The sequence below is a fragment of the Cricetulus griseus genome (genome assembly GCF_003668045.3).
Source record: "Cricetulus griseus strain 17A/GY chromosome 1 unlocalized genomic scaffold, alternate assembly CriGri-PICRH-1.0 chr1_1, whole genome shotgun sequence".
In the NCBI taxonomy this organism is placed as follows: Eukaryota; Metazoa; Chordata; class Mammalia; order Rodentia; family Cricetidae; genus Cricetulus; species Cricetulus griseus.
The window spans coordinates 208,607,479-208,634,383 of NW_023276807.1; the positions used below are offsets into that span (position 1 = coordinate 208,607,479).

At 40.9% G+C, this 26,905-nt stretch overlaps 1 gene segment (V, D, J or C); it reads left to right on the forward strand.

Moving 5' to 3' along the window:
• Positions 1-201: 201 nt before the first annotated feature.
• The window catches only part of LOC103161741, an 842,827-nt gene continuing 816,123 nt past the window's right edge, over positions 202-26,905 (forward strand). Inside the window, 2 exon segments of the C gene segment in view lie at positions 202-250; positions 453-733. Of these exon segments, the coding sequence occupies positions 202-250; positions 453-733 (330 nt within the window).

Below are 26,905 nucleotides of genomic sequence, written 5' to 3' on the forward strand. Positions count from 1 at the left end.
TTTGTGTCTGTGTGTGTTGTGGGGGTTGGTTAGAGGGAGACAGAGGGCTTTTGATGTGGCAGAGAAAACTAAGAACTTCTTTTTAATTGGACGAACAGTTTGGGGTTTTCTTTTCTATGCATCTTACAGCAGAAGAATTTGAACTCGCTAATGCCAGCCTTTTTGTTATGTTTGATGTGTGAATCTTCAGTGAAAACAATCATGCATCCCTTAAGTGTTTCCATAGTGGTGCTCTGGCTTCAGCTGAGGGGTGAGTTTGACCATTTCTATGGGAACATATAACTACAATATGTGAGGGTGTTGCCTTCACATATATCAGGAGGGAGGGTAGAAACACTAATGTTCTCATCCAGAAACAAAAGGAGGTGGGAGACCCCTGGAAGAGCCATTCTGGGGTGTTAGTGTCCATATGCATCCAGTCCCGTTTGTCTGACCTTTGTCTTTCTGCACAGGGGTGAGCAGCCAGCAGAAGGTACAGCAGACCCCGGAATCTCTCAGTGTCTCAGAAGGAGACACGGCCTCTCTCAACTGCACTTTCAGCGATAGTGCTTCTCAGTACTTCTGGTGGTACAGACAGCATCCCGGGAAAGGCCCCAAGGCTCTGGTGTCCATCTTTTCCAATGGTGAAAGGGAAGAGGGCAGATTCACAGTTCATCTCAATAAAGCCAGCCTGCATGTTTCCCTGCACATCAGAGACTCTCAGCCCAGTGACTCAGCTGTCTACCTGTGTGCAGTGAGCACACAGTGCTCCCCAGGCACCTGAAGCCTGCACCCAAACCTGCTGGGTTCTGCTAAGGCCTTAGATAGAGCACAGACCACAGGCTGGGGAAATTCTGTTTCTATTCTATATGCAATGGGAATTAAGAGCTAGAGTAGAGAGAGTTTGATTGATTGAGCAAATAATTGACATTTGGAAAATAACCAGTCCTAAAGGGAAAAGCACACTATTGGTTTGGCTGGAATATTTTCTACTCTTCTCTTATGTTGATGGTTCTAAACCATGTATACACTTTTTGTGTGCCTATTTTGGTAAGACTCACTTCATGCCATGTCATAAAGAGCACCACCACCTCTACAGCACTGTGACTTGTTTGCTTTTTAAGATCTTTTGATTAAAATATATTTGTTTTCTAATTTTTAAAAACTTGCTCACAAAGTAGCTCATTTGTCTAGGGTGGCTTCATGCATATTTACTTTTGGTTCCCCTTCCCCAAGCTTATCCCCTCTGCCATCTCCTAAGTCCCCATTCTTAAGGAAACCTTTTTCCCAGAATCCCCTCTTCTACTTCCAGGTTATGTGCTCTATTCCATTCCCACTCATCCCTCTTAATGCTTCTTTTCTTGCTTGTGAGTATTTGTCTAAGTTTTGGATTCCCACACATACTGCTAGTCACATGATACATACAGATAAAAATTACAAGCTAAGATTTGCATGTTTGTCTCTGAGACTGGGATAACTCACTATAGTATTTTCCAACTGCATCCATTTTCATGCAAATTTCTATCATTTCATTTTTCTCTATAGATGAATAATATTCATATATATGTGTGTATAATTGTTGACTTTTTGGATGACCTGTGCAGATCTTGTGTGTTATACCTGTGATCTGAGGAGAAGAAAGAATGGGACTGACTACAGTCTAATGTTGTAGACATCCCTACATACATCAGTTTGAATGTACTTTTATACACAAATGTAACATGGAAAGCAATGACCCAAAGAAGGTTGTTTGAATTCAGAAAAACATGGTCAGAAAAACATGTAAGTAAATGTCAATAAGCATATATTAAATAATAACATAGCAGTTATTTCCTAGAATGATCTGTGTTCTGAGGACAGGACAGTTTAAACACAATTTCCTGGCACATACTATAGATTATATGTGGGAAACACTGAAAGCAAGGCAGAAGGCATATCTATATTTAGGATACACTGGAATTGTGTTCTATAGCTATGATCTGACGTCTGTGTGTTATAGCTATAAGACCTAAGTATGTCTTATAAATTGAATTCGAATGTTTCACACATCAGGCAGTAAATCATTTCCAAAAACAATCTAGCAAAGAAAATGCACCTGAGGTAAAAGGCCCTCCGCCTTTTTGTGTGCGGCTTCTCTCACAGTTCCCCTAGGCACTGTTCACCATGAATCAGTCTTTTGACTCTGTTACAAATATATAATATAAAATCTCCACCAAAATCTCATTATCCATTCTTTTGTTGATGAACATCCAGGCTGGCTTCATTTTCAAGGAATCATGGTTAGAGCAGTAATAAACATGGTTGAACAATTGTTTCTGTAGTAGGATACAGAGTTTTTCAGATACATATCCAGGAATTACAATGCTGCAGCCTACAACACTTCCTCTTTTAGATTTCTAAAAATGCGTCACACTGATTTCCATAGTTGTTACATGAGTTTGTGCTTCCACCCAGAGTGAATGAAGTCTCCTCTATTTCCCAACATCTTTACCAGCATTTGCTGGAATTTGATTAATTGATGATAGATACTCTGAATGGGTGAGATGAACTATCAAATTAGATTAACTTCCATTTCACTGATGACTAAGAATGTTCAATGGTTTACTTATTGGCTATTTATATTTCTTCTTTTGAGAGTTCTCTGTTCAGATCCATGGCTCATTTTTGGTTGATTTATTGTTAAATGGTTCAATTCTCTGTCAGATGAATAGCTCACAGGATTTTCTTTCATTTGTAGTCTGTCTCTTAGGTCAGTTAACTGTCTCATTTCTTGCCTTCCTGTATTTATTTTCATTAATTTATTTATTTTTGATACAGGATTTTATTTCGGATGCTAAACTGACTTAATATTCATGATTCTCCCGTTTCACTATCCCGAGTTCTGGGATTACAGGCTTTGGCCACCAAAAGTACCTCCATTTATCACTTACTAAGTTGATGTGCTGAAAAGGTCCCCTCACTTAGCATATTCACCCCGATGCTCCCTGAAGCTTTCCCCCAAGTTCATTCAATGGTTCTGATTTTATCATGTATCAATACATGAAAATGTTTTCATACATTAACAGGTCTCCCTTAGAGTTAGTAATAACTTCTTTTTCCTTAGTTTCTCAAGATATTTGATGTCATGTCTGGAACACATTGACAAAACAGACCTGCAAAGGGAAGCAAGGAGTCATCAAGTGTCTTGAGAAAGTTATTAGTTAGCACCTGTTTTAGTTATAGCTCTCTCTGCATTGCTTTTGTCAGCTGCAACCACACTCCCAGATTATACAACTATATGTGTGATGGGCTAAAGGAAGGATCAGAGTTCAGAGTGTGAGAACTGACTGAAACAATAAGTGAATACATTTCGTATTTCTTTCTGAGTCTGGGATACCCCAATCAGGTTGATTTTTTCTAGTTCTATCCATATGCCTAAAAATCTCATGGTGTCATTTTTTAAAGGGATGAGTAATACTCCATTGTATAAATGTACCACATTCTCTTTATCTGTTCTGTGTTGCTTCCAATTTCTGACTATTTTGAATAGAGCAGCAAGAAACATGGATGAGCAAGTGTCTCTTTAATAGAATGGAACTTTTTTGGTAGATTCCACAGAGTGGTAAATCTGGATCTTAGGAAGATTGATTCCCATCTTCCTGAGGATCTGCCACACTGATTCCATAGTTGTCAGCATAGGAGGAAGTGTTATCATTCCATGCATAGCTCTACTGAAGTTCTTGCTTTGGGTGTGGTTCAGAGTCTCTGGTCCATCTTCACAGTAGCTCTCAAGATCCTGAGGTTCATGTTAATCCACAGACACAGATAAGTAAAAAAAAAAAAAAAATGAGGGGATAAATCAGAGCTTTCTTCATGCTTTGATTGGCAAATTTATGAGTTTATAGAAAAAAGAAAATAAGCTGGTGGTCCCAAGAGAGAAGGACTGAGTTTCTCACATTGGCAACAAACACTAAAGGCCAAAAGATAGGCTTCATGCCCTGAAAGGAAAAAAAAAAACAGCTATCAACCAAGATACTGTATCTAGAAAATAATCCTTGATAATTGAAGACATAAAGATCTTTCCCAAGTGTAGTGAAAACTATCTGTGATATCCAAGTCAGCATTACAAGAGACTCTAAAGGAATATTGCACACAGGTGAGGATGCCAGAATAATCTGAGACCCTTCGAGATAATAGAAAAATCACCCAACAATAAACTATTACGTCAGTAAACTAATAAGCTCTTGAGATGAGCAAAGTACTAAGAAGAAAAGTAACAGAAAGGAGTGAGAATGCAGAATGGGAGTCACCCCATCATCCTGCAGCTGCATAGTGGGCAGTTGCCCTAGGACCTGGCACTGCCCTCGGACCCCTTGGCTGCACTCTGGGAAACCCAGGCAAAGATACTTCAGAACTGCTCTAGCCCCTTATGGATGCAAACAACACTGCCCCCTCCCTTATAGAGTCACTGCCATCCTTTCCCCACACACTACCCCCTTCCCTGTAGGAGAGTGTCTGTCCTTTGTTGTAGAGATCAGGCTCTAGTTTCTTTTGCTGCCTTCTGTTTCCCTATGCTGCTGAAGAAATCTAACAAGAGTTTAATAAGGGCAGAGAACAGAAAGCATTGTAGGTTCAGCTGTGCACACTGCTCATGATGGCAGCCCATGCTCTCTTAGCAAGATGATGGGGCCACCACCAGATGTCAGGGCTCCCCTTCCTCACACTCTCTGGGTTTGAAATCAGAGGGATGGGTGAGAGGAGGGTGGAGGTGAGATGGTTGAGGAGAGAAGAAGACGGGGGTGGGGGGAGGAAGGAGGTGTTTGAACCTCCTTCTGAGGCTTTTCAAGGTAGATTCTCAGAAACAAACTTGTGATCAGGCCCAGAACTTCATCTCCTGTGATCTGCTGTTCAATGGAAGGAATGGACAGACTCCTGGGAGTGTTGATGGTGACACTATGGCTTCAACTGACACGTGAGTTTGGGTTTCCAGTGAGGATAACAGGGACAGCAAAGTTCATAGTCCATATACATGAGAGATGAAGCCTTCTTATTAATCTGGAGATGCAGTTTGAAAATGTAAGCACTGACTCCTGTTCTGTGGCCTGTGTTTCTACATAGGGGTGAACAGCCTGCAAGGAGAAGAGAAACCTTGGACCTTGAGCATCCCGGAGGGTGAAAATGTCACTGTGAACTGCAGTTACAAAACATCCATAACAACCCTACAGTGGTATAGACAGTACTCAGGCAAAGGCCCTGCCATGCTAATCTTAATACGCTCAAATGAGAAAGAAAAACAGAGTGGAAGACTAAGAGTGACCCTTAACACCTCCACCCAGAGCAGTTCCCTGTCCATCAAAGCTTCCCGGCCTGAAGATACTGCTGCATACTTCTGTGCCACAGAGGCACAGTGTGCAGCCAGCACCTGCAGCCCTGACACAAACCCTCAGAGCTGTTTCCTAGACCCCAATAGAGGGTGGAATGGTGCTTACGTCATTTCACAGTAAGAATCCACTGGAAATGGAAGATAATTCTTTCAAATGTGTGATTTTTAGACTTTATTTTCCTAACCAGTCTTGTAAGGAAAATATATAGGAATCTGAACCCTGTTCCATGACATTCCAGGATGGAGGTGGTACTGATATACACTGTAGTTACCCAGAACTACACTTGTTTAGTCATGATCTTGGGAAAGGGCTAGGCTCGATTCCTTTTCCGCTTATATCCTCTTACATCTTTTTCTGTGGATGAAAACAGAAAGGCTTAAAGCCACAGTACCAAAGAAGGCAAGCTCTCCACACAGCACTACTTCTAAGTTTGAAGACCTCTGTGCACTCTCAGTTATCTACATCCAAATCCTATGCTTTAGAAGAAGCACAAAACCCTCCTTGCCATTTCTCACCAAATCAGTAATTACCCCATATTCAGGACCTCCTTCCAAGCAGTGTCATAGACAATAAACCTGAGATTTATCCAGAGGACTGAGATGCGTCAATCTCATTCTCTACCCCAGACAGCTGCCTGTTCTTGGATATAGGTCTACAGAGCTTCCCTTACATGACTCTCAAAGATACAGCTGGGGTAGGGAGCAGAAGGATTCTAGTACTGGGTGTCATGGAAAGAGACTGCACAGGTGCACACACTTTTCTGAAATGCCACACATTTCATCTCTATCATCTTCAAAATATTAGAAAGAATTCTATGTAATTAGTAGCTTTATTTTCTCAATTCTACTGTCCTTCATAGTCATCAGTTCAAGAAATGGCCATGGCAAGACCAGTGTCCTTCAGTTTAACAATGGCAGGGGATGCGGCCAGAGCACATATGTTCCTCATATTTTGGCATCTTCCTTCTAAAATGTATTTTTATTAAAAGTCCACATGTTTATAAAACAAAGCAGTGCTGTGCTGTTGGCCCCAGGCTGCACACTTTTTATCCAGGCCTCCCCTCAAGGAGTAACGTTTTATTTTCAGGATGTCAATGATTCTGTTACTTGTCTCGTGGTTTTGAAGACTTTCTTTTTCTTTCCATCTCCTAATTTTAAATACGTTAAAACACAAGTACAGAAAACATAAGCACAGAGCTCACGAAAATATATGCTTGTTTATGTCCAAGTAGCCCCATTTGTGTCATTATTGAAAATTTCTGCCACTCCAGATTGCCACGGGCTCCTTTAACAGCCCCCACCCTTCACCCAAGTACAACAATGTAGAGTTCTGTCATTTTTTTTTCTTGAGATTTCTCAGGATGCTGGGATAATAAAAAGTCACAGTGTGCCTCCTCCCATGTTTGGCATCTTTCACTCAAGCAGCATGCTGCAATTCATTAATGGTATCAGCTATCCAGTCTACATATGAACATGGAAAGAAAATATTGTATGTACACAGAAGATTGTTCCTTAGGCATGAAGAATAAAATCCTGAGCAACAGCTCCACGCCACACCATGCAGCTGGGGAGGGTGGAACTCAGCCTAATGCAGCCTGGAGTTTCTAGCTAAAGGCTCATGAGAGGACTCCATAAACACTTCTGCCCTGCAGCTGGCCACTATTAGGTCCTCTTTGTGATGAGAAAAGTATGGCTCTTCCAGGCTCCATGGCAGACTGAGGGGGCAAAGAGACCCACACACAGGCTTGGGGCAATTGGCTACAAGGGGAAAGCATAGGCCCACCCATGACCTCCTGGTACCAGGCAGACAGGTGCTACTATGGTGAGCAAATATATGGTGTGGTATGAGAAAGAGAGAGAGAGACACAGAATGGTTCATGTCCTATGAACAGGGGCAAATCTGAAGAGCTGGAAGAGGTGAGGAGTGGGATGAGGCAGGTGGCTTAATTGCCATGGTGATGTCTGGGCCTAGGCTGCTGCTGGGACCCATGTCTGGGTTCACGGCTTTGATGCAGCCATGGTGTCTTTTGATCTCCCTGGGTCTTGATACCACCAGAGAGGTTAAGGCTGTATGGAGTTGGCCCTGTCCCTCACTTTCTGAAGCACTTAGAAGAGAGAGTCCTACACCTTACGTGGGCAACTCAGTAGAACTGATCCTGTAGACAGGTCCTCCGATGAGCCAGCCCTGAGGGCATGAGAGGGACATAGCTGGTACCAACTCCCTCATCTGCAGTGTGGTGGTGGGAGTGAGGAACAGATGCTCTCTCCCTTCACCCCTACCACTTCCAGCAGGCAAAGCAGCTGGCCTTTCCCTTTACCAGCTGCAACCCTTGGGAAAGTGGTCCCTGCATCCTGTATAGACAGTACAGTGGAGCTGACCCTGTTTACAGGGGCATAGATGCGCCAGGCAGAGAACATGAGCATGGGAGATCTGGCCCCACCCTTCATCTGCCATATGGTGGATGGGTAGGAAGAGATGCCCTCTATGGCCCCTCTATGCATGAGGTGGATGGGAGAGTTGGCCCTGAGGTCATAAGGGTGGGAGAGCTGCTCCTACCCCTCACCAGTGCAACACTCAGGAAAGCAGGCCATGAACCTTGCCTGGGCAGCTCAGTAGAGCCAACTCTGGTGGTGGAGGAGTGGGTGAGCCAGCCCTGAAGTTGTGAACTTGGGAGAGTGGTCCCCACTACTTCTCTATCAAATTATTCCAATGAATGTCATCAGTGGTTGTCTGTGGCACCTGTGGCTCTTGCCTTAGCACTGGTGGCTTTTCTTCAGCTCATGTTTCATGCTGTCTAACCCAAGGGAAGAGAGCAGGTGGAACAGCAGTGTGTGGTTAGCCATATTTCCTTAGCCTGCACAGACAAGTCTTGTGGTCTAGGAACCCAAGAACTTTCATTTTCCTATTGGGTGGTAGCAAAAGACAAAAAAAAAAAAAAAAAAAAAAAAAAAAAAAAAAAAAAAAAAAAAAAAAAAAAAAAAAAACTAGTCTTACCCAGGGAAGAGCACCCCAGTTGGTTATCCAATACTGTGAGCAAGGACACGGAGACGCCACAGAACTGACCAATTCATGGTTGGGAAAAGGGTTTTATTATAAATAAATAAAGAGAGAATATAGATTATAGAAAGAGAATAGCCAGAGGCCTCTGTGGAAGTCCAAAACAGCCATGGCTTCTATGGGGCAGAGAGGAGAGGAAAGGGCAGACTGGCAAAGGCTGAGGATCTCTCTCTTAGGAGCAGAAAGAAGAGCAGGAAATGGAAATATTCTGGGTTATAAAGAAAAACCTGTAGTAGCAATGGTGAGGGGAGGGAATCCTGTGAACTGAAATAACCTGGAAGTTACAAGTACAGAGCAGGTGAGAAAAGCCAGGAGGCTAGAGAGGACTTTGATATCACATGTCAATAGGGACCCAAGAAGCATGGAGATTAGCACTGGCTTTGCTATGCACCACAGTTACTATCAACAGGGAGCCAGATGCCAGAGGAAAGGGAAATAGGAAGCGGCTCTTCCTGGCATACAGAAACCCTTCTCATAGCTTCCAGAGGACTGATGAAAGCATCTACCAGCAATCCTTCTGAGCTGAAGCTGGGACTTAGTGGGTCTGTCCTTTTGGGGTGCTTGGGGTTTTCTTTCAGAGCTAACAAATACTTAAAATCAAGCCAAAAAATAGATACACAAGTAACATTATACATACTGAGCAGGTTATATTTAGGAATATATGTATATGCATAGACATATAAACATATATAAACACACACATATACATGCATATATAATTGCAATTTTAAAAATGACAGGCCATGAATTTGAAAGAGAGTAGGGAGGGGTATATGGTTGAATTTGAAAGGAGGAAAATGCTGTAATCATAATTTCAAAAATTAAAACAAAAGTAAAAGATCCAAACAACCTTAGGAGTATTATGCACCCTGGGAGTCACTCAAAACATGGAACCCAGAGCCTAGGCATAGCAGATACATATGTGTAGAGGAATGTGTGTCTCATGCTTGTTCTCAGTGTGTGTTTGTGGCCTTGACCTTCTCTGCTATGGATGATTCTCACATGCTTAAGAATATTAAGCACAAAACCTTGCACCCAGAACACAGTGGTTCTAGCAGAAAATCTGGAGAAAAGAAGCAAACTGTGACTTTAGTTGCATTTCTCTCTGGGTCCTTCTTATCTGCATTTTGTTTGCTGCCTTACAGAATTAACTGTGCTCTTAATGTTTCCACAGGATCCATTGTGGTCCAGAAAGTAACTCAAGTCCATCCTTGGTGTCCAGACTGGAATGGGAAGCAGCCGTAGGAGTCAAGGGAGATCACCATCTACATTTTATTGGAATAAGCAACATCCCAGTGGAGAGAAGATTTTCCTAATTTGTCAAGAGTTCTTCTGGTCAGGGTGCAAAGAATGGTTGGAATACTGTCTTTTTCCAGAAACCAGCCAACTCTATCAGCTCCACCCTTCTTATGTCTTTCTATATCACTTATGATTCTGTGTCTCTGATTATACTTAAAACAGACATAAAGGGGTGAGACCTAAGTGATTTACATTCTAGCCACTACATTCAAATTTGTGCTCTGAACAAAAGTGAAATGAACACTTTAAATTATGATAATTATTGGAGCTGGAGAGATGGCTCAGGGGTTAAGAGCACTGCTTGCTCTAGCAGAGGTCCTGAGTTCAATTCCCAGCAACCACATGGTGGTTCACAACCTTCTGTAATGGGATCTGGTGCCCTCTTCTGGCATGCACTGTATACATGATAAATAAATCTTAAAATAAATAAAAATAAAGCTTTAAAAATTAAGATGATGATTATTATTTCACCTTTAGGAAAATTTACACATCTTCTCTATGTTCTGTTTTTTGAGTAAAATACTCAAGAAATAATATTTGGAGAAAGTTTCTTCTAACTCCTGTTTCCAAAGGAGATGGAAGGATGTTTTACTTGTAAAGAAATCCTCTGATCCAGACAACAGCTACAGCAGACATAATTACACACTTGTCTGCAACCTGCAGGTGTGCATCTGAGTGGATCTCTGAAACTCCTCATAAGGAGCTCCTGGGATTTTGTTCAGCTTTCACTGTCACTCCTATGTTCTGGAAGAACACAGAAATACTTTGCTGAATCTTCTTCAATGTAATTTTGGGGATTACCTTTAGATGCAGTAGTGTGACTTGAGACCCACATACTTAGTCCAAGGTAGAGAAAGTTAAAAATTGAAGATGGAGGAGTTGTTAGCTATCAATAAGATGAGCTAGCAGATTGGTGGCAGCAAGTGGTTGTCTTAGTGTCTGGAATCCTGAACCCCATGGCACACTAGAGATAGCTTCTGTAGCATACCTATCTTGCAAGTGTTGCATGATTTCTTTTATTCATATCCCAGAGGCAAAGAAATACAGAGAAGTCAGTTCTGAGGATCACACCTCCAGATACTGATGCAGAGATGCAGAGATGGTACAAAGCTGGCAAAAGTACCCATTGTCAACATGCCATCCATACACACTCAATCATAACATTTAAATAAAGACAATAGAGGAATTACACTGCCTGCTAATAGTGTACAAACATTCTTCATTCAAAAACAAATATGCTAATCCTCTGCCCTAAGGAGAATAAAAAGTTCATTTCCCCACCTATGAGAGAGTTCACAGCCTCTTCTAGCAGAGCCCACACTTCCATTGGTATCCTGTAGTTTACTGAGATGCAATGCAAGTCAAAACTGTCATAGAATATCTTGTTCTACTATATGAAGGCAAATAAGGAGAGTGAAACATGGTTAAATATGCATAAATGTAGCCATTTGAAAGTGACAAAGAAATTCCATAATCATTTTGTCAAGTTTTGATCATTATGACAAATAGAAAAACTGATTAGAAGAAAGAGAGATAGAATTTGGCTCATGGAATCTCATGTTTCAGTCCATCGTTAGCTGGATTCATTCTTTTGGGTCTGAGGCAAGGCAAAACATCATGGATCAGGAACATGTGGCAGGAACTGATCAATTCAAGAAGTGGAACATGATAGATAAAGGGCTGTGAACAATGTACAGCCTCAGTCACCTTCCAGTGAGGCCCCAACTCTGAAAGTTCCCACTAATTCAACAATGTCATCAGATTATGAACTCTTAGTGCATGAATCCATTTGTGAAGGCAGAGCCTGATGATCCAATCACTTCCCACCCCTGAACATTGGATGAAGGATTAAATCTACAATAACAGCCTCTGGGGGCACTTTATATTCAAACAAATGACTGCTTGTTTGTTTATTGAGGCAGGAAGTCACACACTATTGTAGTCATTGTTTGTACAATGGTCTTATGAGGTTAACTGCTTCAATAACTGTTTCCTGTTCAACAATCTCTGTGTTCACTACAAGCATCTTTATTCAGTAGACACTGATTTCTATGATGAAGAGCCTCAGTAAGGAGAAATATTATATGAATACCCTGAGGATGGATCAGCAACTTGACAAATCCAAAATTACAGCTTTGGCAGAAGAACAGAGGCAAACTCATGGAGGCACAGATGAATTTGTATACCTTAAGTGAACAACTACAACAAAAAACTCCTGCTAATAGCCAGAGAATGATTACATACTGTGACCCGAGAATCACATTTAAAAGTAATGCCTGCCTTCTCTCTGGAAGCAGTGGAAGCCAACAAAGACTATTCTTAATGAGAATTCAGTAGAATTTCAAAGCTACCTTCTACTAGCATTAAACATACTTTTAGTTGCCCCAGGAGAAAGTCACTCGAGTAAGGCAGGTGCATACAAAACCTAGATACTTGTAAGACTGAGGCATAAGGATTGTGATCATCTGGATAACTTAACAGGGACCTGATCTGAGTGGGAAAAAAAATCACTGTTAAGGTGGAAAGCCCATCTGCAGATTAAGACGTTGTATTTCCACTGGGTATTTCCCCTCCCCTACCACCTTTCTCTCCCCCTCCTTTCCTTTGTTAATTATTATTTTTGCTTGTTTTGGGACAGTGTCATGCTATTTAGCCCATGCTGGAGCTCTGAACTCATGCTCATCCTTCCTCAGCCTCCTGAATTCCAGAATTGTAGTCCTTTGTACTATGCTCCATGCCCTCATCTCTTCTTTTCCTTTTCATCCTTTATTCCTTTCTTTATGGGAAAAAAAAGGTTTCAGTATTGCTTATGCAAGCCCAAAACTATTGTATTTATGGTGTTTCTGCTCCATTCTACTTAAGTAACTGGGACTACAAGGATGTGCCATCGTATCAATCTCTGTGATGCGTATTTATGAAAAAAGACTTAAATTCAGAATTTATAAAAGTTTCATAATGTTAATTAGAAAAATAATCAATAAAATGTAAAATGTGGCCAAGTGTATTGTTAACAGAGAAGAAGCTTGCAATAAAGCACCTACTATCATGACTCCATAGAGAAAGGGAAGTGAAACTGCAAAGTGGGTTTTAGGTGCACTTTTTCAGTATCCAATGTGCTGATGTAGTTCAGCACAGTAAAGAAATATGTGACTGCCCTAGGGAAAGTGATAGTTAAGTTGCTGCAAGGGTCCCTTAGTAAAGCCATATAGACAGAGAAACAAAGAAATGAGCCTCCTATCCAAACACTGGAGGAAAGAAAGGTCTCACTAATTAGGAAGTTGGTAATTTTTTTGTTACATGTATGTGTGAGCCAATAAGTTACCTACACAGTCACTAACCCCTCCCATATTCACCTAACCCTCCCAACTTCATGTCCTCTTTCTCTCTTTTTTAAGTAACTGCTAAGTACAATTACTTCTGCCCACACACATGAGTGGATGTGGGAACAGGAGAAACCCACCAATGCCATCCCCATAAAGAAAACCGATTCTTCTCCCCCTCATAGTCATCAGCTGTCAATAGTTCCTCAGCTGTGGTGGGAGTCATGGGCCCTCCCGATCCATGCTGGAATGCTGGTTTGATAGTGTGCAGGTCTTGGATAGGCAAGCACAGTTGCTGTGAGTTCATGAGTGCTTCTGTCTTATCCAGTCCATAAGTCATCTTTTTATAGTCTCTCTACCTGTCTTTTAAGATGGGCCCCAGCCTCTCCCTGTCCCTGTCCCTGTCCCTGTCCCTGTCCCTGTCCCTCTCCCTCTCCCTGTCCCTCTTTCTCTCCCTATCCCTGTCCCTCTCTCTCTCCCTGTCCCCCTCTCTCTCCCTGTCCCTGTCCCAGTCCCTGTCCCTGTCCCTGTCCATCTCTGTGTCCCTCTCTCTCTCTCTCTCTCTCTCTCTCTCTCTCTCTCTCTCTGGGGTGTTTGTGTGTATGGGGGTGGCGTGTATGTGTGTTATAGATGTAACATATATGGCTGAGCATTCCACATTTTTTCTCCATACTTTGCCTGATCCTAAGTAATTACATTAAATATAAGCAGCAAAACATTACAATCAAAAGGGAAGGACCATAAAGTGAGTCTAAAACCTCACCATGCAATACATATCATTCTTTGAAAAACTGCTTCTTACTGACAAATACAGACTGAAAAATGAAAGCAAGGAAAAAGAACTATATACCATGCTAATAGCCAGCATAAGAAAATAATAAACTTGCATCATTGTCAGATTTTTTGTTTCAAGTAACTTTTCTCATATATTTAATTCAACAATTGGAAAAGGAGAGAACAAATCTCTTTTATTTGGGGATGAGGGTCCTAAGAAATTATCCAGTGAATATTAAATAAATTATTTAAGTAAAAATGAATTGGAAAACAGTCAAGAACGATGATGCATAAGTCTCATGGTAACTGTCCATTGATGGTTTGAACTCTTCCTTCTCTACTGAAACCTTATATGTCTCCCTCTATATACCCTGTTAGCCATATCCAAAACATATCCACAGGCTGTTTCTAATGACGCGTTTTATCTCTACCCTAATCAGTATCAATGGGTTACTTGAAATGTGTTATTTAATTTCCAAATACTAAGTGTTATTTTGCCATTTGTCATGTGACTGACTTCTACATTATTTTGTGACCAACATATACAGTATGTGATGTAGCTTCAATCCCTGCAGGTTTACTGGTGTATTTTGAACTGTCTGATTGTATGGTCTGTCTATAGAACACTGCTTGTCCACTGGTAAAAAGTCCACTGCACTGGGAGTATGATGGCAGTACAGGTTTCAATTTGGTCTCATAATCGATTGCTCTAATCTAGTATTAGTTTGTACCTTGTCCTATCGGGTACTTGGAAGTGAGCATTACACTCTATAACTGCGATTGTAGATTTATCTTATTTTAATTTTCTCAGCTTTTGTTCCATGTGTTTTATGACTCTCTTATTAAGTGCATAGACAGAGAATATCATCTCCTCTGGACCAGGGACCCTTTACTCATTGCAAAATGACTCCTTTATCTCACAGTTCTACACATTTTGACTTAACATCTAATCTTCTGTTAGTCCAGATGTCTTAAAGCTGAAGGGGGAAGAAAAACTTCTCCTTCAGAATGGCATGACTATTGGCCACAGTCAACACTACCTTCATTAGCCTACCCAACATCCACCCACTTACAACTGCTGGATACTGATGTGTGTCTAGGTCAAGCTGTTCTCATGATTTGTTTCTCTGAGCTATGATTCATTGCTGTTCCCCTAAGGAGTCTATGTTTCGGATCTAGTTTCTTTTACTCTTTTCTTAAATCTTAATCCTTTCAGGTAGGGGTGTGTGTGTGTGTGTGTGTGTGTGTGTGTGTGTGTGTGTGTGTGTGTGTGTGTGATAAGTGCCTTTGTTAATCAGCCGAGTTCCATCAGCAGATGCTCCAGTCTATTGTTGCTTTGATGGTGTGTCTTCCCAAGACTATCCAGACGGAATGATGATGGGGTTTTGCTGTCTTTTCTCCATATTACACATCATTAGTTACCAGATCTTCACAATTATACTTGAAATAGATTTTTTTTTTCATTTTTAAAGGCAAGTATTCTTTTTTTTTTCAAGACAGGGTTTCTCTGTGTAGCTTTGGAGCCTATCCTGGCACTTGCTCTGGAGACCAGGCTGGCCTCGAACTCACAGAGATCCGCCTGTCTCTGCCTCCCAAGTGCTGGGATTAAAGGTGTGCGCCGCCATTGCCCAGCTTAGGATTCACATTTTAAACTACTATTTTCTATGTGTCCCTTTTTTTTTCCTTGCATCCCACCAAAGCCACTTTTTTAATATCCCACCAGAAATTCCCTCAATTAGCTGTTCACTGCCAGAAAAGGCATATAAAGGCCAGTCAAGGGCGTTTGACCTGAATGTGTCTGCATAGGTAATGGCTGTGGTTGGGGCACAGTGAGAGGGCACTGCATATGAACAACAAGAGCAAGTGTGGACTTCTTCTATAAGAAGGAATCTGCAGCAAACACACTGCTAATGATTTGTTTGTTCTCAGTTAGCAAGTGGTGAGGTAGGGGTAGAGAGGTGGGGAGGAAATGGGGGAGGAGAGAGAGAGTGGGGAGGAGGAAAATGGGAAGAACATCTCAGATCCAAGAGCCATCTGGCCAGAAGGATAAGACTGAACTTCAAATTGATTTCCATTGTTCTGGCTCTCTACAAAAATGCTGATAAGAAAATGTCTGGAAGGCAGATTTTTCTCTGGCATCCCAGATTCAACAAAATACACATTAAAGATCCAATCTCTGGGTTTTGACTATGTTTCAGGCAGCAGGACTGCTTGCAGCTTCTGCTTTTATAGTCAAGTGGTAATGGCCTCCAAATTTAATAATTTATCATATGATCATTTTTTAATAAAATTACCCTTCCATTTTGCATGGCCTATTTTTCATTAGGTTAGGACTCAACACTGCACAAATTAGCTTAGAAACATGAGGTGTGCTCTACACAAAAAGAGCACTTAGATTTGCTTCTGAGTCTTTATTCTGCATTGACCGCCAGAGGGCGATGTTGCACAGACCAGCAGCCTCCATTTCTGCAATTGCTCCTTGCATCTGGCTGAGTTCTTAGAATATCTGTCAAGTGGAGAAGTGAACACAGTCAGAGGTCAGAAAGTTCCCAGGACCAGGACCAGGATCACTTCTGCAGGGTTATTTCATTTCATTTCATTTTAGGATTTTTATCTTCAAGAACTGAGAACTCCCTGCATGTGCCAAGCTATTCCAGAAAGGCAGCAGAGGTGTTCCAGGTGCTCAGCCATGCTTCCAGTCCTCATTTCATTCCTGGGGATGCATTTATTCCTGGGTGAGTAAAATATCCTGTTGTTTTTAGATGCACATAATTCACTGTTTTTCAGTAAGAATATTTTTCTCCATGAAATGTGCATCACATTTACAGATTTTATTACTGATTTTGCAGGAGACATCCAAGCACAGTCAGTTACTCAGCATGATGCCCATGTCACTGTCTTTGAAGGAGACTCAGTGGAGCTCAGATGCAATTTTTCTTACATTGGTGTTCCTTACCTCTTCTGGTACATGCAGAGCCCTAGCCACAGCCTCCAGTTTCTCCTCAAGTACATTTCAGGAGACCCTGTCGTTCATGGCATGAACGGTTTTGAGGCTGAGTTTCAGAAGAGTAAATCTTCCTTCCACCTGAAGAAAGCCTCTGTGCACCTGAGCGATTCGGCTGTGTACTTCTGCGCTCTGAATGCACAGTGTCTCAGACTGCAGGGGGAGCTGAACACAAACCTGTAAGATGCTGGGGAGGACTGTAGCTGATTGACTTTCGATCATCCATTCTACTGTAAGTAACCTAAATAAAATTATTAGTTCTCACAGATGGACTTCTCTGCAATCACTACTTTGGTCTGTCATTGGTGCTCTATGTAGCTTTGGAGCCTATCCTGGCACTCACTCTGGAGACCAGGCTGGCCTTGAACTCACAGAGATCTGCCTGCCTCTGCCTCCCGAGTGCTGGGATTAAAGGCATGTGTCACCAATGCCCGGCCGCCCTTGGCATTTCCAATATATAAGTGTATGTTATACAATGTAGCTCTGTGTTTTTAAAATATATGTCAATGATAACATATTGATTGATGATTGTGAGGTTTCCTTTCCTACTAAAATAATTTGGAGACATTGGAAAGTTGTAATAATCTATTTCAATGTTTTAACTGATGTACATCATCTCAATTTGAAATATGCAATATGTCACTTTTGTTGGGCATTTGGACAAGGCAGTGCCAGCAGAAGTAATGTAAGTCTTAGTAAGAAGTAGGTTTCACAAAGGTCAATGGTTATTTACTTACTGTGGAGTTGTTTATTTATTTTTACATGGGAATAGAGAAAAACAAGAGCAAGAGAAAACCACTCAGTACCCAGTGTCTTTCACCATCCCTGTCCATTAATGGTCTTCCAGAGGCAATGGCCAGTGCCTCCTCTCTGCCTCCTAAATATTGTGCAATTTCACTTTGTTCTCAGGCATACATAGTTTTCTAGTTGACAGTGGAGAAATTCAAAAAGCCAAGAGTCACTAAGAATGAAAAGAAAACCTTAGTTTCCTATGACATATGCAAAGTCTTTATTTGCCTAATTCATTCATTGGTGTTCAGAAAGAAGCAGTTTGACTATGTCAGTACATGGAGAGGTTGTGGATCTTGCTTCAAGCAGTAGGGGGCAGCTGTTAATAGAAAAAAAGACCTTTGGTGATAGAAACCATGGATAAAGTCAGAACTTTATGATACAATCCCCAACTTGAAAAAAACAGTATTTTTATTGGGGTGTGTGATTGAGTGTGTGTGCAAGTACATGCACATGTGCATTCGAGAGAGAGAGAGAGAGAGAGAGAGAGAGAGAATGAATTAACGACTGCAGATGCCCTCAGGGATAGGGACGTGGTTATTCCTGGCTTTGGCATTTGAGGGTGTTGTTAGTCACTCGGCACAGCTGTTGGACACTGAACTCAATGCTCTTGAGAGTCTTACAGCATTTACCAATCAGAGTCATTGCTTAGTGAATACACACTTCAAAAGCTGTGGGGGTGGAGATGCCTCCATTGTGAATAGCACACTGTTCATTCTCAGACACTCCATCTGTGCCTGTTCCAAGAGGGTGAGATTTAGCTCAATCTTTAATCTCTTCAGAAAAATACTCACTCTGGGAGAACATGGTCCTGTGTGACTATTACTTTATGGAACTATGTTGGTTATGAAAATAATGTTGACAAGTAAAGATATAGAGAGAGTATAGTTGAGAAAAAAAAATCCATGAAAGGTATAGTATCAAAACAACCATAGATCTGCAGCTACATGTAAGGCAGAATCTGCTTAGTGCACATAGGCCAATCACATGTCAGGGGAAGGGGAATTGCATTCATTTCCATAGGTATTCAATACCTTCAGTTTCTCTATTTCTCTAGGAATGCAAGTTACCTGGGTTTGCCTTAGTTAATTTTATGTTGCTGTGAAAAGACACTATGGCACAGGTAACTTACAGAAGAAAGAGTCTATTTGTGGCTTACAGTTTCCGAGGGTTAGTGTTCATGTCCATAATGGTGGGGAGCATGGCATGGGGGCATGGTATTGGAGCAATGGCTGAGAGCATCCATCCTGAGACACAACCACAAGGAAGAGAAAGTGACACTGGGAATGGCTTGAGTCCTTTGAAACCTCAAGACAAGACCACTCCTCCTAACTCTTCCTAGTTTTACCATCTGAAAACCAAGTACTCAAACACATGAGCCTATAGGTACCATTCTCTTCAAACCACCACAGCATTTATTATTATTATTTTGAGATGATGGAGACTGACCCCCAAAGCCTCATGCATAATAGGCTGTGTGCTCTATCTATCACTAATACCTACAATATTTAAATTTTTCAATAATATACATGTAATATAAAATTGTTATTTTCCTTTTCAAAACTTTTACTAAATTGAGTTTCTTATGAGTTTCAAATGTTTAACAAATGGCTATTTCAAGTGTGATATAACTTAAACAAACAATATTCATTTATTAATTTTACCCATTTTTTATTTTTTGATTTTACTTTTACATTCCAACCACAGTTCTTCTCCCACCCCTCCTCCCACCACTCCTTGCCTCCTTCATTTATTAATTTAAGAACTATCTTTTAGGTTTATGATGCCTGTCCAAGTATAGGGTAACACAATGGAAAATGTTTGTCTCTTTCCCCCAAAGTCATCTGGTAGTAACTAAACATGTGTTGACATTCCTTGCTTGTGTTATTTCTCAGGTGGAATACCACATCTCCCAAACTGGCTACACAAGGAACTTAGAAATGTCATGGAATGAAGTTCCCAGGAAAGACAATGTAAAAGAGTAAATAAGGCTTTCACAGCTATTCTTCAGACTTACAGAAGCTCCGTCAAAAGGCTACCAGTTGTGCTAGGTAAAATTGAAGATCCAAGAGTGGCACTCCATCACTGACTTTGAGAATATAGGTCAACAATATTCTGCAGTTAGCAAATTGCCTAAAATGGGGGTGGGGGGAAGGGAGCATCTACCTAACACATGCACATTTCCTGTTTAATTCTCAGTTCACATTCATCCTTTCACTATGACCTTACCCTTTCCTAACCTAAGAAATTAAGATTCACACATGCCAGTGGCTCAGAAAATGAACTCTTCTCCGGGACTAGTGATTGTATTCTTCTTAATGTTTGGTAAGTGGGAAGACACATGGAGCGTCTGTCTATGATATTGCTATAAATTCTAAGGATATTTTTCCTATCTGACAGAATACAGGTCACTGCCAAAGTGACCCACACTGAATTGTTGTTGTTAATTTCTCTTTTTAGGAGAAAGCAATGGAGACTCAGTGACTCAGACAGAAGGTCAAGTGACACTCTCTGAAGGGACCTCTCTTACTGTGAACTGCTCCTATGAAACCAAACAGTACCCAGCCCTGTTCTGGTACGTGCAGTATCCCGGAGAAGGTCCACAGCTCCTCTTCAGAGCCTCGAAGGCCAACGAGAAAGGAAGCAGCAGAGGTTTTGAAGCTACATATGATAGAGAATCCACTTCCTTCCACTTGCAGAAAGCCTCGGTCCAAGAGTCAGACTCAGCTGTGTACTACTGTGCTCTGGGTGACACAGTGGCAGAAACCACAGGGGAAGCTGAGCACAAACTCTGAGAAGCAGGGGTGTGACTGCTGAGTGTATCTGAGATCACTCATTTAGAGACCAGGGACAGGTCTGCTATTGTTGAAACTAACTGCACACCCAGGCACTGCTGCAGTGTAAACCATGAAAATTAACTCTAAGAACACATTAGGAGAACAGGAAGTGAGCATGCTTAACTTTAGGCTTGATCAGAAAAAGTGAAAGCAGTCACATATCATGGTGATTTCTTTTTTTATTTTGTGAGATGGGATATCAAGTAGCCTAGGCTGGCCTTGAACTTCTTGTGAAGCTGAAGTTGGCTTTGAACTCCTGTGGGCTAGAGTTATAGACATGAATCACTATACTAAGCCTAGTATAGGCTTATTATTTTGGATTTATTCAGGATTATTTGAATTTGGGATTTCTTTTTAAAAAAAATTACAAAGTCTCTTGTTGAATGGAACTGTGTGCGTTTCTATCATCCCCTATAATTCCTATTCCCTGATCCTGACTCATGTCATTCACGGAATTATCATGGCTTATAAGACTGCACATGCTCTATATCTTCCTGGTAATGTGCAGTAAAAAAGGATTTGGTTTTATTTCCTCCCAAGGTCTGATAACTTATTTGTTATTCCTAAAGATTCTTACATTTGACTGAATTTAGAAGTAGAAACTCTCAGTGGAGACCGTCTGTATCTTGTGGAAATAAGTTACTGCCATTTTTATTTAGCTTTCTTCATTCATTTGGCCAGAAATATATGATATTCTGCAGCCTCTTCCTTAAGTTTCTAATGTCTTCTTTCAGTGCAACAAGTCAATGATTGTGATCTGCATGGAGGAAAAATATCCTGGATCTTGGGTGCTTTGGTCCTGGGGAAAAGTGAATTAAGATAAAGAGAGGAAAGTTCTCAATTCTGCTTAAATGTCAAATGAGGGAAACTAAGTTAAGCATCAGGGAAGTTGGAGGTGACATTATTAGGAGAAAGAAACCTGGAATGTGATGGACTTGGGACATAACACAGGCTAGGAATTAGATAGAGTGGTATAGAAAACTATACCAATGAGATTCATAGTCCTCAAGGAAAACTAGGGACAAATGGATGAATAATTACCTGTTAATGGAAGAGAGTGTGCCTTTCTTCTGTAGTACATTATAAAAGACCAAAGGATCCCACACTCAAAATGTGACAACAAAGTTATAAAGCATTAAGGATTTCTCAAAAATCAATTTAACTTGGATGGTGTGTGTGTGTGTGTGTGTGTGTGTGTGTGTGTGTGTGTGTGTGTGTGTGTGTGCGCTTGTTAGTGCAGGTGTCTGGAGAAGCCAGAAGAGGACACTAAATACCCTAGGTCTACAGTAACAGGCAGTTCACAGATGGGAACCAAACTTGGGTTCTCTGCAAGAACAGAAATTGCTCTGAACCATTGAGATATCTCCCCAGGCCAAGTGAAATGCGTTTAAGTTAACATAGACATGAATTTAATCACAGGAGTTGGACAAATCTTTCTTAGTTATAACAAAGGGAGAAGAAACAAAATGAAGATGAAGTAGTTGGTCCTCATTGAAGTGAAAAACAACTATTTTTTATTTTTTTCAATGCTAGGAATTAAACTCTGGCCTCTTGAATACTAGGCAAGTGCTCTATTTAGTACTAGCACTAAAGTGTTTATGCTTTAAAGTACACCATTGATAAAGTAAAAAAGAACCCCAAAGTTGAAGGACATGTTTGCAAATCATGTGTCTGCTGAGGCAGCACCAGACTGTGTAAGCACATCACTATTTATTATTATTATCATTATATAGAATTCATTCTCTCACGCAATACATGCTGACAACAGCCTCCTCTCCCTCTCCTCTTTCTAGTGCCTCTTTATCTCGACTCTCCTCAAAAGACAGCCAGCCTCCTAGTGATTATCAACTGGACAGACACAAGATACAACAATACTAGTCATAAACCTTCATATCAAGACTGAACAAGGCAACACACTAGAAGGAAAAGGTTCCCATGAATAGGCAAGTAGTCACAGACACCCCTACTCCCATTGTTAGGAATCCAACAAAATCCCCAAGCTAAACAACCACAACTTGTATGCAGATGACCTAGCATAGACCCATGTAGGTTCTTGGTTGCTGCTTCAGTCTCTGTGAACCCCTATGAGCCCTGTGTAGTTGATTCTGTGGACTGTGTTCTCATGGTGTCCTCAACCCTCTGACTCCTACAATCCTTCCTCCCCATCTTCTGCAGGGTTCCCTGAGATGCACCTAATGTTTGGCTGTGGGTCTCTGTCTGCTCCCTTCAGCAGCCGGAAAACCTCTCAGAAGGTGATTGGGCTAGGCGCAGATCTATGGGTGTAGCAGAGTATCACTAGAGATCATTTCATTGATTTTTTGTTGTTGTTGACAGTTGTGTTCAGTTATACCCTAGGATATACAGCTTCTGGATCATGGCCATCCAGGCAGTGATGGTCATGGGCTCCCTCTTGTGTGGGGGCCTCAAGTTAGACCAGTCATTGGTTGGCCACTTCCACAATCTCTGAGCCACCACTGCCCCAATGCATCTTGCAGATTGGACTGGTTGTGAGTGGAAGATTTTGTGGCTGGGTTGGTGTTCCAGTCCCACCACTGAGAGCCTAGCCTGATTACAGAAGAGGCCAGTTCCAGTTCCATATTTTCTATTACTAGGAGTTCTCACTGGGGTCACCCCTGTAGGTCTCAGAAGGTTTCTCCTGCACTAGGTTTCCATATCGCCCTTTAAATGTCCACTTATTCCAGTCATCTCTCCCTCAGTCCTTCCTTCCCCCACCCTCACCTGCCTCCAGTCTACCCACAAATCTATTCTATTTCTCCTCCCCTGGTAAATACTTGCTTCCTCACTTGATCCTCCCTTGTAATAAAAATGACAGCATACTGACACATAAGAAAACATAATATCCCTTAAAACCTAACAGCAAGTGACAGTGCTGTGATGATTCTTCTTGGTTGTCAGCTTGCCTGGATTTGGAATAGACTCAATGTCAAGCCACCGAGCATAGTGGGTGTGCTTCTCTGGAAAGCCCTGATTGATTCAGATCCATCCACACAACATCACACTACTTTGAGGACTTATTTTTGCATACATTGTTCAGTGTAGACAACTCTACAAAACATAAGAATTTTTTCCTATCTATCTAGAGTAAGGAAGCCCAGATGTCAGGAAAATGTGTGTGATGGCAAATGATGATGATCATAGAACTACATACATACCAGTTATTAAAATATACACCTGAAATAATTTAGCATATAAAGAATACTTCAGAAGACCTGTTCAAAATATATAAAGCATTAGAACAATGAAAAAGTATATTGTATGAAAGTAGCATTTGGAAAAAAAAACAACTAAAGAAAATCCAGTAGCTCAACTTTCTAATTTGATCCAAAGTAGTCCCTTCTCACAGCTTCTGACCCTACTGTCTCATTGGATCCCAAGTGTTGTCTGGTCCTAGAGGCTTCAAATCCTGAATTTCTACTTGATAGAGGACACTTTCTTTTTCAGAAAGCAGGCAGATCAATTCCTTTAGAAATAAACAGCCTTAAGTATAAAAGCAAATGAATCACAAAACAACCTTAACCCAATTATCTCCTAGTTCACTCATGATGAACCCAAAGGTTTTATTAATATAAGTACTATGTGTTATTGCGTCACTGCAAGCTCTAAGAATGTACTCAGTGTTTATCTTCATATTTGTGTTTTCTGCCTTTAAAACCTGCCCTCTGAATATACTTGTAGATATTTCCCAATTTTTGTTCAAATCTACTTCCCTAAGCAATACAAACATACATACATACATACATACATATTCAACTCTGTATGCCATTCAACCAGTCTTTTCTGCATGAATATGTGTTATTTATGTCTATCTATCTATCTATCTATCTATCTATCTATCTATCTATCTATTGATCTTTCTATCATCTATCTATCTTGTATACATCACCCATCTATCCATCTATCATATATATATATGATATATATATCATATACATATATATGAAGAATATATATATACATATATATATATATATATATATATATATATATATTCTTCCCAAACATGTTTTGCAGATAAAGCTTGAACTCAGACTAACAATGCATTAATGCTGTCTGGCCTTCTATATGCTGGGATTTTTGTCAAGTTCCATTGTGTCTGGATTTATATTTGAATGGTTCTAAGTAAATATATTTATCCATACACACATATTTTTAATGTTAAGTGCAAAAATTTCTGCTTGAAAAGAGGGACTTGCCTCTAATCATTGTCTTTCTATTGTCATTTTTTTGTATCTGTTTAACTAGTAAAAACATAGTAAAACCCAATATTTCTACCACTACAAAATTATTAATTTTGCATTAAACATATTTGTTCATTGCAGTTATTTGTCCCTATTGTGTGTCAGGTGATAATCTAAAAGACAATACGAAAAGAGAATAAAATTGTAGCTTTTGTAGTATGTATTTCAGTGTTGTCTTACAGAGAGATTTCACCATGTTGTCATTATTTTATCTGAAAAAATATAACTAAATTTTTCTCTCTAATTTTATTGCTTGTTTGGTCTTTGAGACAAGGTTCTTCTATGTAGTCCTGACTGTCTTGGAACTTGCAATGTAGACAAGGTTGGCCTCAAACTCACAGAAATCCTCCAGCCTCTGCCTCCCCAGAGTTCGGATTAAAGAGATGTGTCACAATGCCTGGCAAAACATCTTCGTTTGTGTTACTACTGTGCCCTCTTTCTGTCTCCAGCTTGTGGCTCAACATGGGTTTTACTTGGTGATGGAAGTTGACTACTTGGGACATTGTCTGCCCTAATATTTAGTGACTTCATTTAGATAGCTATTATGCATATGTATATTTTAGGATGCTTCTACAGTGCTGTGTTCTCATATGGATTTTCAAATGGCCTTCAGTGTTAGTTGTCCCTCCCCACATTCCCTCCTTCACCTTTTCTTCTATCCCCTCCCTATTCAATCCTTCTATTCTATGTTTTCTTTTGTCTCTATATAACACCATATTCTATTTCTTCTTCCTTGGGTGACATTCTCTTCCCTCCTAGTCCCCTATCTGGTACCCAACTTTTGCAATTATTTGGATTGTAGCGTGCCTGTCAAAAGCTTAAAAGCTAGTGTCACAATAAAAGAGAAAACATACAATATATGCCTTTTGGGATCTAGGTTAACTTAATCAAGTTGATTTTTTTCTAGTTTAATCAAATTAACTTCAAATTTCATAATTTCCCTTTTTACCACGAAATACTATTTCATTGTGTAAATGTACTACACTGTCATCATCTGTTCATCAGTTGATAGACATCTGGAGTATTTCCAATTCCTGTGTACTGTGAATAGGGCAGCAAAGAACATGGATGAGCAAGGCCTCTGTAGTAAGGTGTAGGGTCCTTTGAGTGTATTCCCAAGATTGGTAGAGGTGGATATTGACATATATCTATTCCCAGCTTCCCAAGGAATCACCACACTGATTACCATGATGTCTGTACAAGTTTGCAATACCATCAATAATGAATAAGTTTTTCCCTTTTCTAACATTCCCACCAATGTGTTCTGTCATTTATTTTATTGATCTTGGCCATTCTGACATAGGTAAGATGATAGCTATGTACAAGGTCCTAAAGACTTAAATATGCCCAGAGATCTACAATTTTGATCTCTACTAATGAAGGGACCAGCTACCCATTTCGGCAGCCATAACAGCTGAACATGTGCTTGTCTGACCTTGCCTTAGTCACTAAGAGGTTAGAGACCTGCCTCGTGGCAAGTAACCAATCAGAAGTTAGCTGGTGGTGCTATGCTTTACGGCTCTGGGTGTGCTTTATGGAGGGTGCACAGCAATGACGTGCAGAGCATAGCAACCACCCTGGGAGGGTCTATGGGCCATAACAACCTTTGACCAATCAACACAGGGCAAGCCCTCCAAGCCTGGAGCCACACCAATCCTGAGCCTGTGCGTACCCCTAGACCTCCCCTTATGCTGCCCTATAAGATCTCTATGCAGATGGTTAGAGCTGTCTTTTCTAGCCATCCGCGATGGCTGGTGGATGAAAGACCTGAGCTAACAAATGGGGTTAGCTCATTAAACAACTATAATAAAGCCTCATGCAGTTTGCATCAAGCTTTCAAATCTGCCTGGTGATTGGGGTGACGGAGGCCCTAGGCTGAGATCCTGGAGGCCTGAGCTTTCTGGGGGTCTTACATTAACAATCTAAGCAATAGTTGAGAGGTTACCTTTGTCATGGTCCAGCATGTCTCAGCACCAAACCACGGTAGTCATGAGGTTCAGCCTGAGTAGGGGAGCATGGACTTGGAAACTCCTAGCAACCCAAAAGCGATAAAGACCAAACACAGGCATCTTGTCATCTTTAGAGAGCTCTCAGTTCCATGCTGCAAAACTGGAGTCTCTTCTTTTTTCAGAATCTTCCTGGCTGTTTCCTAACTGTGTCTCCATGGCCATGAGGCCATTTTTCTCTCCTCCTGTAGACCCCTCTGCCAGAGACCTCCTAACTC